Source organism: Ursus maritimus, unplaced genomic scaffold, assembly GCF_017311325.1.
Source record: "Ursus maritimus isolate PB19 unplaced genomic scaffold, ASM1731132v1 scaffold_6, whole genome shotgun sequence".
In the NCBI taxonomy this organism is placed as follows: domain Eukaryota; kingdom Metazoa; phylum Chordata; class Mammalia; order Carnivora; family Ursidae; genus Ursus; species Ursus maritimus.
Genome location: NW_024426774.1, coordinates 18,365,986 through 18,378,107, shown reverse-complemented (window position 1 = coordinate 18,378,107; position 12,122 = coordinate 18,365,986). Strand labels below are relative to the sequence as shown.

At 51.4% G+C, this 12,122-nt stretch overlaps 1 protein-coding gene across 2 annotated transcripts in view; it reads right to left on the bottom strand.

Moving 5' to 3' along the window:
* Nucleotides 1-5,270: 5,270 nt before the first annotated feature.
* MFSD2B (major facilitator superfamily domain containing 2B) overlaps nt 5,271-12,122 on the bottom strand; it is a 13,064-nt gene continuing 6,212 nt past the window's right edge. Inside the window, exons 7-14 of one of the 2 annotated variants that reach the window (XM_040622948.1) lie at nt 10,396-10,486; nt 10,162-10,283; nt 9,625-9,708; nt 9,113-9,193; nt 8,766-8,875; nt 8,237-8,380; nt 7,674-7,853; nt 5,271-6,075 (exon numbers count right to left, since the gene is read on the bottom strand). In XM_040622948.1, coding sequence (XP_040478882.1) covers nt 6,051-6,075; nt 7,674-7,853; nt 8,237-8,380; nt 8,766-8,875; nt 9,113-9,193; nt 9,625-9,708; nt 10,162-10,283; nt 10,396-10,486 — 837 coding nt within the window. In that variant the 3' untranslated portion in view covers nt 5,271-6,050. The remainder of the gene's footprint in view (nt 6,076-7,673; nt 7,854-8,236; nt 8,381-8,765; nt 8,876-9,112; nt 9,194-9,624; nt 9,709-10,161; nt 10,284-10,395; nt 10,487-12,122) is intronic. The other variant, XM_040622949.1, reaches the window with a different exon arrangement.

The following is a 12,122-nucleotide window of genomic DNA, read 5'->3' as shown; positions in this document are numbered from 1 at the left end:
TCATTCCTTTCTTTTTTTACCACAACCACCTATACACATTGGCCTAAACAACATAGTGTTTATCTCCCCTTGTTTTTGAGCTTTATACAATGGTGTTACATTGTATATAGTTCTCTGCAGCTTAATGTTTTTCACTCAATATTGTTTCTAAGAATCCTGCTTATTATGTGTTTGTTCTATTATTTTCACTGTTTTGAGTTACCATAATATATCCATTTCCTGCTGTGTACATTTGTACCGTTGCCTGGTTTTACTTTTGCAATTATAAGCAATAATGCCTTGAATATTGTTGTTAAGTATGTCCTGATGCAAGTATTTGAGAAGTCTCTCTAGGGTCTTTTTTTTTTTTTTTAATTTTATTTATTTTGAGAGAGAGGGCACCTGAGTGCAGGCACCTTTGTGAGCGGAGGGGGGGCTGGGGGGGCAGAGGGAGAGAGAGAATCTCAAGCAGACTCCATGCTGAGCGCCCTGGGCATGGCTTGATCTCACAACTGTGAGATCCTAACCTGAACCGAAATCAAGAGTCAGATGCTTAACCGACTGAGCCCCCCCGCACCCTCTGGGGTCTTTGACATAGATGTGGAATTGCTGGAGCACAGGGGGGTTGTGAATTCAAATTATTTTCCCAGGTGGTCACATCAGTCTTCACTCCCAGCATCCATGTATCAGAGCTCCTTTTTTGTTTGCTCAAGGCTTCTTACCTTAGGACCACGGAGTAGTTTCAAATGGTTTCTCATTGTGATCCTAATTTTTACTTCCAGACCACCAATGAAATTGAGCATCTTTCATGTGTTTATTGGCCAATTGAGTTTTCTCTTTTGCAAAACCCCTGTTTGTTTCTTTTGCCCCGATTTCTATTGGGTTGTCTTTTTCTTCTTGAGTTGTAGGGATTCTTTTTATATTCTCGATGTTAATATACGTGGCGAATGTCTTCACCCAGTTTGTGTCTTGTCTTTTGTCTTTGTGGTGTGTTTTGTTGAACAAACTGTTCATTTTAAGCAAGTCACATTTATCAATCTTTCCTCTCATGAAGTTTTGCCTTTCACATTTATTTCTTTAATCAACATTCTGTTGGGTACTTGATGGGAACCCTCTGTGTAGCTCACTTCTGTCCAATATTCTGTCCTGCAAACTCTAACCACTTTGGTCTCCTTAAACTCATCTTTCCAGCTTAGAGTCCCCTGGGCTCCAACTGTTCTCTTCACCGTCATCTGGAAACTCTCGAGGCAATGAGCTGGGGTAATTGTAAGCTTCACCTCATATGTTTCCCATCTTTCAGAGATTCCTCCTTTGTTGCTTCATGCCCAGCATCTCGAAAACTATTGTTTCATATATTCTCTCTAGTTTTTTTTAATTGCTTCAGCTGAGAGGCTAGGTCTGGTCTCTACTAGTCCATCATGGCCAAAAGCAAAAGTCTTTCCACATCCTGTTCATTTATTTCTAGGTATTTTATATTTTTTGTTGCTAGTGTTTAAAAATTGTTTTGTAACTGTTACTGGCATATACAAATATAATTTGTTCTTGTTAATTTTATGTCCAACTATCTGGCTATACTCCCTTACTCTAATAATTTATCTGTAGATTCTTTTGGGTTTTCTGTATAGGTAATCATATCATTTACAAATAATGGCAATTTTGTTTCTTCCTTTCTAATTATTATACTGTTACTACACTAATTAAATCTGCTGATGAAGTGTTGACTAGAAGCAGTGATGGTGGATCTCCTTATTCCTGATTTTAAAGGGACTATTTCACCATTAAGAATGATGTTCACTCTAGGGGCGCCTGGGTAGCGCAGTCGTTAAAGCGTCTGCCTTCGGCTCAGGGCGTGATCCCGGCGTTCCGGGATCGAGTCCCACATCGGGCTCCTCTGCTAGGAGCCTGCTTCTTCCTCTCTCACTCGCTTGCTGTGTTCCCTCTCTCGCTGGCTGTCTCTCTGTCACATAAATAAATAAAATCTAAAAAAAAAAAAAAAAAAAAGAATGATGTTCACTCTAGATTTTTGGTAGATCTCCTTTCTCAGGTTTAAAAATGTCCTTTTCCTCTTGGTTTGCTTAGTACTTATTTATCATCAGTGGGTATTAGCTTTCTATCAAATGATTCTGTATCTATTGAGAACATAATTTTTTTCCTCCTTTAATCTGTTAATGTGGTAAGTTTCACTCAACAGATTCTTCTCATGTGAAACAAACTTGGCATTCTTAGAATAAACCCAATGTGTTCATGATGTGTTTATTTTTTAGACATTGCCAGACTTAGTTTACTAATATTTTGCTTCAGATTCTTGCTTCCATGTTCTGTGTTCAAGATTAGCCTGTAAATTTCCTTTCTTTTTTACTTTGCTTGTCTGGTTTTGGTATCAGACTTATCCTGGCCTGCTATAATGAGTTGCCCTTTTATATAAAAGGGTTTGCCCTTTTTCCGTTTCCTGGAAAAGTTTTCATAAGCTATGAAATGGTCCTTGAAAGTTTAATAGCACTTGGTAATATCATACGGATCTCCGTGTTTTCTTTGTGGGAATGCTTTAAAATATCTGTCTCGTTCCTTGAATGTTTATGAGATCATTTAGGATTTCTGTTGTTTACACTCAGCCACGTGTACACTCAGTTCTGTTATAATGCTTGTTTTGAAAACACACATTAGCTCCAACAAAGTTACTATATTAAGGAACAATTAGAGTGTAACATGAATTTCCTTGCTTATGCACCAGTGTTGTCCTGAAGAAACACTAGGTGAACACAGAAATCTGTACCCAGCTGACCAGGGTCCTGTAGGAGTACATAAACAGACACACGACACATCTCAGACACCTCACGGGCAGCTCTCTCAGTCGCCATGTGTGTTAGGAGTCACACCCAGCTATATCTGCGGCTACGATTTTCTGCCCGATTCCAAGTAACTTTTACCATTTGACAATAACCTACAAGCTGCAACCTTTTCCTTCTGTTGCTTAATCCACACTCAGCGTGCGTGGGGAGGGCGTGGTAAAGTGAGTGGGGGAGAAAGAAAACGAAGACGACACCAAGTTTTTGGTTTGGGTGACCTGATAGATGCTGACGTCATTTACCCAAAAATGCAGGAGGCTGAACAACCGTGGGGAGGTGATGAGCTCCACTTCAGACAGAGGATGTTCTAACTGCCTGAAGAACACCCAGTTCTTCAGAACTTCTGAAGTTCAGCAGCGAGTTCTGAGTTAGAAAGACAGAGGTGGAGGGGCGCCCGGGGTGGCTCATTGGTTGAGCGTCCAGCTCTTGATTTCGGCTCAGGTTGTGATCTCAGGGTTATGGGATCGAGCCCTCGTCAGGCTCTGCACTGGGCTAGCCATGGAGCCTGCTTAGGATTCTCTCTCTCTGCCCTACTGCCCCCTGCCCCATGTGTTCTCTCTCTCTCAAAAGAAAGAAAGAGAGAGGGAGAGAGAAAGAAAGGAAGAGAAGGAGGCGGAGGGAAGGAAGGAAGGAACAGTAGCAGAGAGGGAAGGGGCAAGGGCGATGTCTGCTCTTTGTCAGTGATAGGCCCAGGGGTGGGCCTTGGTGGCAAGGAGACATCCTCTTTCTCTGAAGCAGGAGGTCTGGCTCTGAGAGTGGGTGTCAGAAGAGGGTCGGGGGTATAAGGGGGGGCTCCGTGGGCAAATGTGATTTGAAGGACCCAGAGTAGGAATAATGGGTGGAATTGGGAATAATAATTCCCAAATAGTGGGGATAACACTGTGGGATGGGAGCGTAGGGTCAGAGGAGGGGATGTTGGCATTTGGTTTCGGGGGAGGAGCAGTCCTGGTGCTACCAAAGTGTGGGCATCGGCTGTTCCTCCAACAGATGTGTTCAGCACCGGCTGTCTCCACAGCTTTGGAGTCAGGCCCACTTAGGTTCAAGGCCACTGCTGCCACCAGCTTACCGTAAGCAAGTGACTTAATCTCTCTAAGCCTGTTCTGTTTCGTCATCTGAAAATAAGAATAATAGGACGCCTGGGTGGCTCCGTCGGTGAAGCGGCTGCCTTCAGCTCAGGTCATGATCCCAGCGTCCTGAGTCCCGCATCGGGCTCTCTGGTCAGCGGGGAGTCTGCTTCTCCCTCTGCCTGCCACTCCCCCTGCTTGTGCTCTCTCTCTCTGACAAATAAATAAGTAAAATCTTTTTTAAAAAGTGAAAACGAGAATAATAGTACATGCTTCGTAGGGCTGCTGTGAGGGAGAAATGGAGTAATACACTGTGGGCAGCCCCTCATCATCTCTGTCTCCAAGATCCAACCCTGGGCCCCAGAGGTGGCCCCTGCAGCTGTATTTGGGCAGTATAGTTCAGCTCCTTGAGACTGCACTCCTGGGAAACAGGTAACGTAGAATTTGGCACAAGCTTCTGATCCTACCTGCATTGCCCACGTTTCCGAAACACAGCATGGTAACATGGTAGAAACTCGACGTCCCCTTCTGTCTTAGCAGGTACTGTGTGCCCACAGTCAGTGATTTTCCACTGTTGAGAAACTGTTCTGTGGGGATGTGCGCCTGCGTGTGACCCGCACACCCCGGGGTGAGCAGAGCTTCCTGTGAGCCTGTTCCTAAGTCAGATGGGCAATGAGGAGAAGCTGACCCAGCTCTTTCCCTGGTGCCCTGTGATGCCAAGGGTCAGATACCCATCTCAGTGGCACAAGGGCAGAGAGTTCAAGCATCATATAGACCAGGTCACACCGTGCACTGTTACTCTGAGGTCAGGTTCCTTCTCGGGCTACCGTGTTTTTGGAGGAAGCCGGATGTTTCATGCTTTGAGGGGTATATCCTGTCTGAGCGTGAGTCTGGGCTCTGACAATCATAGGTGAGAGTCTGGAACTAAGAGGTGGCCAAGGTGTAATGAGGAAGTGGAAGGGGGCCTGGCCCTGGGCGGGGATCTCCAGAGAGCTGACCCCATGGAAGGGACAGAGCAGGGGGCTGGAGGGGAATGCAGGGGGCAAGTCTGCACCTCCTGGTCTTCTGGGCTTCTCTAGAAGTTGCTGGGGCATCAACCAGGACTCCCATGGCTTCCCCAACCCCTCCACAGATACTGTGGCCTGCTGCCCTGGGCTACTCCACTTCTTATTTCTTCCAAAAGGAAGGAAGGAACCCACCTCCCACATGGCCATCTCTGCTCTCGGAACTGTGGGGTCCAGGATATGTGGCTAAGGGGACATAGCCAGGTGCAGTGACATCAGGCACCCCCACCTCCCCTCCTTGCGCGGTGGTTTCCCAGGAGATGGGATGAGAGGGCTGGCCATGGTCATATTTTACAGACTCAATAGAAGATAAATCCTTTAAAATATATATATATATATTTTTAAATAAACTTCAGTGGGTCTTTCTTCCCCAAAGATATGGCCTTTAGAAAACTGTGGTCCTTGTGCTTTTATAAGATACAATTTCAGAAAACTATTTCCACGAAAATAACTTCTGTTCAAAAAAATGATTGATCTTTGGTGGTTCAATATCAGTCTGTGTCTGATTCCAGAAAGTGTTGCCAGCTTATCTGAACAAACAGAAAGCCTTGAGAAACGCCTCTCTAGTCCTGCTCAGTCTCCTCCCCCGCTGCTGTCCCCATTTGCTCCCTCTGAGGTCTGTTGGTCTCAGTGCCTCTATCTGTGTCTCTCCTGATGTCATTCCCAGCATGTCCATCTGTCCCCACTCTGCCCATTCATGTGGTGTCTGTCAGCCTCTCTGTCAGATGTCCACTGGAGTGTCAGGAAGAACAAGAGGTCTGTGTGTCTGTCCTGTCGGGTGAGCAGGTTGTGGGTCTTCCTTTTCCAGGAATAGTTGCTCTTGGGATGGTTTCCAGGTCATGGTTACCCGGAGCTGGGTGGCCTGGGGCACAGGCCTATCTGACATGGTCTGTGGTCAACAAGCAAGAAGTGGCGGGTGAGGGTCCAGGAGCCCAGGCCAGTCCCTTCAGGAGATGTCCCTGAAGGCTCCATATCCCAGGGGAAAAGACGGGTCATGTGTAACCTTCAAAGTAGACGAGCTAAGGGACTGGGAAGAAAGGGACTTCGAGCCCAGAAGACGCTGGCTCCTGCTGTTCCTGCCCATATGAGGTCAGACCTCAGGCGAGGCTATAGCTGGTCCTCCTGCAAAAGGAAAAGAAACCAAAGAGACAGATGAGGGTGGGGGAGGACTCTGTCCGGCCCCAGACCCCTGTGGACGTGGCAGTGGCAGCTCCCTGCCTCCCTGGCAACTCCTCCAGTTCCCAACCCCTAGAATAAAGCTGCAGCCCCCGTTTTTCTCCAAGTCCATCCAGCAGTTCCCCATCTATGTGTCGTTCTAAGTGTGCGTGTGATCTCAGTGTTACTTGGCCGGAGTCTGAGCCATCCACACTGAGAATGAGGGACCGATGACAGTGTCACTTCCTGCCGATCCCGTATATGGACAAGTGCTGGTATTTGTGAGTGTGCGAGCATCTCCAAACAGGTGGCCATGTGCTTGTGAAAGCTGCCGGGCCACACTCCTTGACACTGCGGCACCAGCTGGCCTTGGCCTCTGAGCTGGGCTGGGCATGCAGAAACGAGTAAAACACAGCCCCCGCCTTCAAGATCCCCACAGTCCACGGGGAAAGCCAGCCAGCGGGCATCTCGTCGGGCAGCGGGATCAGTGCCCTGGAAGCAGGAAGAATAAGCTTCAGAGCGCAGCTCAGCACAACCTGTGGGGGAAAGAGTAGAAGACCACCCAGCTTTTGGCTCCCAGGCGGGAGGATGGTGCCATCACAGGAGGCAGAGCCCCAGGCGGAAAGAAGATGAGTTCAGTAGTTCGGGGCTCTTTGAAAGTGACTCCATGCTTGTGGGACATCAGGTGGAGACGTGCAAATTAGAGCCAGATATGTGGATCGAGAACGTGAAGGAAGTCCGGGGGAGGGGCAGGTCTAGGAGTCTCCAGGTAGAAGAGGGGCTCGAGATCAAGCCAGTGGATGAGGTGCCTGATGTTATGGAGACCAAAGGGAGCAGGGGCCAAGGAGGGAGCCCTTCCACACCACATCTAACAGATAATCGAGGGAGGGAGACTGAGCAGGGATGAGCAGAGTCGCTGACGAAAATCCAGGAGGGACGCCTGGGTGGATCAGTCAGTTAAGCGTCTTCCTTCGGCTCAGGTCATGGTCCCAGGGTCGTGGGATCGAGTCCCACATCGGGCTCCTTGCTCAACGGGAAGTCTGCTTCTCCCTCTGCCTGCCACTCCCCCTGCTTGGGCACGCTTTCTCTCTCTCTCTGACAAATAAATAAAAATCTTTAAAAAGAAAAAGAAAAAAGAAACAAAGAAAGAAGGAAAGAAAGAAAGAAGAAAGAAAGAAAAAGAAACCAGGAGCAGGGGTGCACAGGTGGCTTGGTCGGTTAAGTATCAGACTCTTGATTTCGGCTCAGGTCATGATCCTAGGGTCATGAGATCAAGCCCCATGTTGGGTTCCACGCTCCTTGGCGAGTCTGCTTCTCTTCCTCTCCCTCTACCGCCCCCCCACTCATGCTCTCACCTACTCTCTCTCAAAAATAACTAAATCTTTAAAAAAAAAAAAATCCAGGACATATGGCATCAATGAAGCTACAAGAAGAGTCTCTGCAAAGGCGGGAGTGTTCAACTGCGTAAATGCCTCAGGGACAACTGCGGACCTGGCGGTCAGTCTCACACTGGCTCATGTTTGTGCTTCCCTGGGTGTTGGGACCCGTGTACGTGGGGTGCCCACCTCTGAAGGCTCTGCCGGTGGGAGGGGTCCTCCCCAGAGGGCACCTTTGGAGTGGGGCCAACCATGAGGATGCACAGACCGGTGAGGATCACGCAGGTGGGCACGGCCCCGATGAGGACCTTGAGGGTCACCACCACCTGCTCCGCCTGCTTGCAGGCTCCTGCCTCGTAGCCCGCAAACCTGGAGAAACAGCATCCCACAGATCCAGCTCAGATCCCACCGGGCCTGGCAGGAGGGGTCCCGGGTACCCCACCCCACACTGCCCTGACACTAGGAGTCCTTTCCCGGCCAGATCGGCTTAACCATGGCAGAAGGGAGCGTCGAGGGAATGGGCTGGCCAGGGAGCTCTGGCAGAAATGAGAATGTGGGGAGCTGGGGCTTCAGAAGGGGTACAGCTCCCGAGAAAGGCCCCTCTCAGTCATGTGCACGGAGAAAGCTGGGGCAGGTGTTGCCCTACACTCTAAAGAGCAGACAAGTGGCCCGCTAGGGTGGAGAACTCTGCCCCCTTCTTCCCACCCCACTCGTTGTTTGTGCCTCTAGTACAGCCCAACGCTGGGACTCACTCCAGACTGAGAGTGGAGATACCCAGGGCGCATGCGCCGGAAAGCTTGGTGAAGAAGACGTAGGATGAGTAGAAGATGGTCTCCAGGCCTGGGCCGTGCTGGTGCTGCTGCTGGAAGGCATCCACCACATCTGGAAGCATGGACCTGGGGGACAGGGCTGCAGAATTATTCCTTGTATCCCCTGGACAGCCGCCAGCCTGAGAGCTCTCTGGGGACGGAGACCACATCAGATTCATCCTTGGGTTCCTGCTGCCCAGGACCAGGACTGGCCCACAGAGAGCCCAGCAATGCGTGTGCTCGCCTTTCAGCCCCATTCCCCAACACAGCTGCCCACCATTCCTGCCGCCTGGTGCTCTTTCAGGAGAGCTCCAAGGACGGAGCCGGTGGCCTCCATCTCCTGCAGGTGGGAGAGCCCCTCCCCAGCACAGGCTGGACACAGGGGCCTGGGACAACAGGTGGATGGGAAAGAGAGCATCCCCATTAGGAAGGACGTGAAGCTCCCGCACTGCCTTCCCCTCACCCAGCCTACCAGGGTAGCAGCAAGGACACAGCAATGCTCAGGCCAGATACCAAGGCCACCACATATGCCACAGGTGCTGTGGGTACAGCAGCCAACAGGATTACAAAAGGCACCATCACCTGGGGAGACAGATGTACCAGCTGATCCTTCCATCTGCCCCTGACATGCTCTTTCATTCCTACACTCACCGGTCTTTACTAATAACCCCTGTGCCTGGTCCTTTGCTAGGGACTGAAGACACAAGCAAATAGAGATCAGCCCTGCCAGCCCCCGGGAGACTCAGGCTCCAAGGCTACCTCCCTGACCCTGCCACCTTCCCTGCAGCCACCCCAGGCCTTGCTTCCTGCATCACTCACACAGATCCCGAAGGCCGATGTCTTCTTCCCAAATCGTTGTATAACCCACTCCCACAGTGGGGTGCTCAGCATAGCCGAGACCTGCGAACAGACAAAACCATCCCAGCCCGGGCCGTGCTGCCAATGCCTTTACCCACCCAGGTTCTAGAAGCCCTGGTTTTTAGGTGGGATGCTCGACCTTGACTTTGCCCCCTGGTTGGAACCAGTGGCTATGAACTTCATGACTCCGCCTTCAGTCCCACCCTCTGCTGGAGTGCAGGTGACTAAGATCACAAAGGAGTCCAGAATGTTGACCGGAATTCTGGCCACACATCTCTTGTCAAGAACCACACCAGGGGTGCCTGCGTGGCTCAGTCCATTAAAGCATCTGCCTTCAGTTCAGGTCATGACCTCAGGGTCCTGGGATCAAGCCCTGCAATGGGCTTCCTGCTCAGCAGGGAGTCTGCTTCTCCCTCTTCCTCTGCCCTCCTCCGCACTCGCGCTCTCTCTCCCTCCCTCCCAGGACCGCTCACCAGGATGGTTAGCACCACGCCCTGGACATGCTCGTGTAGCCGGGAGGCGTGTGTACAGAACAGGACCAGGTAGCTCTGCTCCACCTGAGGAGGCCAAAGGAAGTGGTCGTGTACAAGGAATAGCAGGAGCTCAGAAGTCAAGGGCAAGGCCTAGGTCGCAAGTCTGGCCTCTTCTTTGGGACCTCAAACACAGTTGCTCCAGTCGTCATGTATCATGCGGACCCCTCCCCCACAAAGGACACTTAGACCCGAAACAGGTATAAACACTCTTCCTTGCCCATTTCCCCCTTAACCCAGCGAGTGGACCTTGCTACCCAGATCTTGTCAGCGCCCCAGTGTCTAGGCCTTGACCCTCCCTGGTCCCACAAGCTCTGTCTAGGTCTCTCTCCTCCCTGCACTGGGCTCTCTGGAACCCGTGGCAGCCACCGTTTCTCTCTATTTAAGCCTAACTCCGGTTGGTGGGGCCGAGAGGCTGACGCTGAGCCTACACAGGGTCAGTATGGCCAGAGCCAAGGCCAGAGCCAAGGCCAGAGGTACCTGAATGGCTGCTGAGATGAACAGGAAGGAGATCACCAGCTTCAGGTAGGGCGGGTGCCGGACAGTGAGGCGCAGCCCAGCCAGGAAGCTCAGGCCTTGGCCGGAGGCTGGGTCAGAGGAGCCTGCAATGCAGGAAAGTGACACTTCGGCTTGTCAGAGTTCCAAACCAAAACCCAGGCCCAAGAGGAACCTGTCCCAGCTTCTGCTTCCCGTGCCCTGACTGCACCCCCTTACCTGGTCGCTCCTTCACCCCGAGGCACAGCAAACCACTGCAGACAGGGTAAGTCAAAGCGAGCACGGCGGCTGCGATGGAGTAGAGACGAGCCTGTGGGACAGGACAGAACCGGGGTGTGGGTGATGTCTCCAACCTACAGAAGTGGGGACACCCTGGGCAGGAGTCCTTCCCAGTGGGGCAGAGGGACCTTCAGTCCAAGCCCAAGGGTGCTGGGTGCCTCTCCTCCCAATCACCGGAGCAGGAGATGGAGATCTCTGGGCCCACAATGGTCCTGCTGCCCCTGTGCCTCATGCATGAACAGGAGGGCATCCATGCCACCAGGGGTCGGAGCTCTTCCTCTCCCTCTTTCTCTCTCATTTTTTAAGGCAAACATTCATTGGTGGCCCTTCTGCACGCTAGACCCGGAGGGTACAGTGATGAATAAGTGACTCCCGTCCATCCCCAGTAAGGGGCTTGGAGTGTGCAAGACAGACTCAAGAGCAGACAGGTACAGCATAGTGAGGCGCGAGGACCCAGATAAAGGGTGAAAACAGACACGCCATGGTGCTGTCATCCAGGGGAAGATACATAAGTAATAAAATCCACGTAAAGACATGCCTGGGAGCAACAGTCACCCGCCTGAGCTGAGGTTGTCTCTGCAGAGGGGAAGAAAGAAGGAGGTGGACAGGGCCTCACCTGGGTGGGCTCAGCGCAGTTGCACAGGACCCCACATTCGGGGGGGGGTTTGATAGGCATTAATGCTCTGCTCTCACTGTCTTGAAACGCTTGATCATTTTATCTACAAATCTGTGTTTTGTGTGAAGTCAATGGGACGACACAGCAGGAGCCGCGGGAAGCTTTGGGCCTGGGCTCACATGAGGCTCCACCTCCCGGGGCTGGACTTCTCAGCCTCCTGCTGCCCATTCCTTTGCACTCCAGGCCAGGCCAACCCAAGGCCACTGTCACCCCCAACCAGAGAGTGACCCAGTACTTCTGGGGTGGGGGCCTAAGTGTATATATGGAGAGGGTCGATCTGGGAGGGGCAAGGCCACAACCTTCTGGCCCTAGGCCAGCAGCCATGATGAGTCTGAGGGCACCTGGGTGGGGCCACTCGTGCACCTTCACCCAAGCAATCCCTTGGTTAGGGCAGTGGGCCATGGGAAGGACAGACTGGCTTCCCCGCTCTCTCTAGAGCCCTGTCTTTTCATTCTGCACCGTACCTAGGCAAATTTTATAGCTGGCCCTGCAGATGGGTCTGGGGATGGGTACACAGGACTTCACTGTAATGTTTTCTTAAGTGGGTGCGGGGCCATGATGTGGCATTATTCTCATACCATTGATTCTCAAATGCTGGTGGGGGTCAGAATCCCCTGGAGGGCTTCTTCAAATATAGATTGCTAGCCCCCTCCCAAAATTTGTAAATCATTGGTTCTGGGTGGGGCCTAAGAATCTGCCTTTCTACCAAGCTTCCAGGTGATGCTTCTGGTGCTGCCCAGGGACCACACTTTGAGAACCACAGCTGTATAAGTTTTTGTAAATCTGAAATATTATTAAAGGAGCAGATGAAGCAGAATGATGCAGAGAACACTGAGGAGAGACCACAAACCCAAGCTGAGGAGGAGCAGCGGGGCAGGGTCCTGAAGATGAGGGCCACCCACGTTGGAACTACTTTACAGTGTCACCCTGACTGGGCTGGGGGAATGGCTGGAGGCTGGGGTACCGGGGGGGGGGGGGGGGGGGACTATGC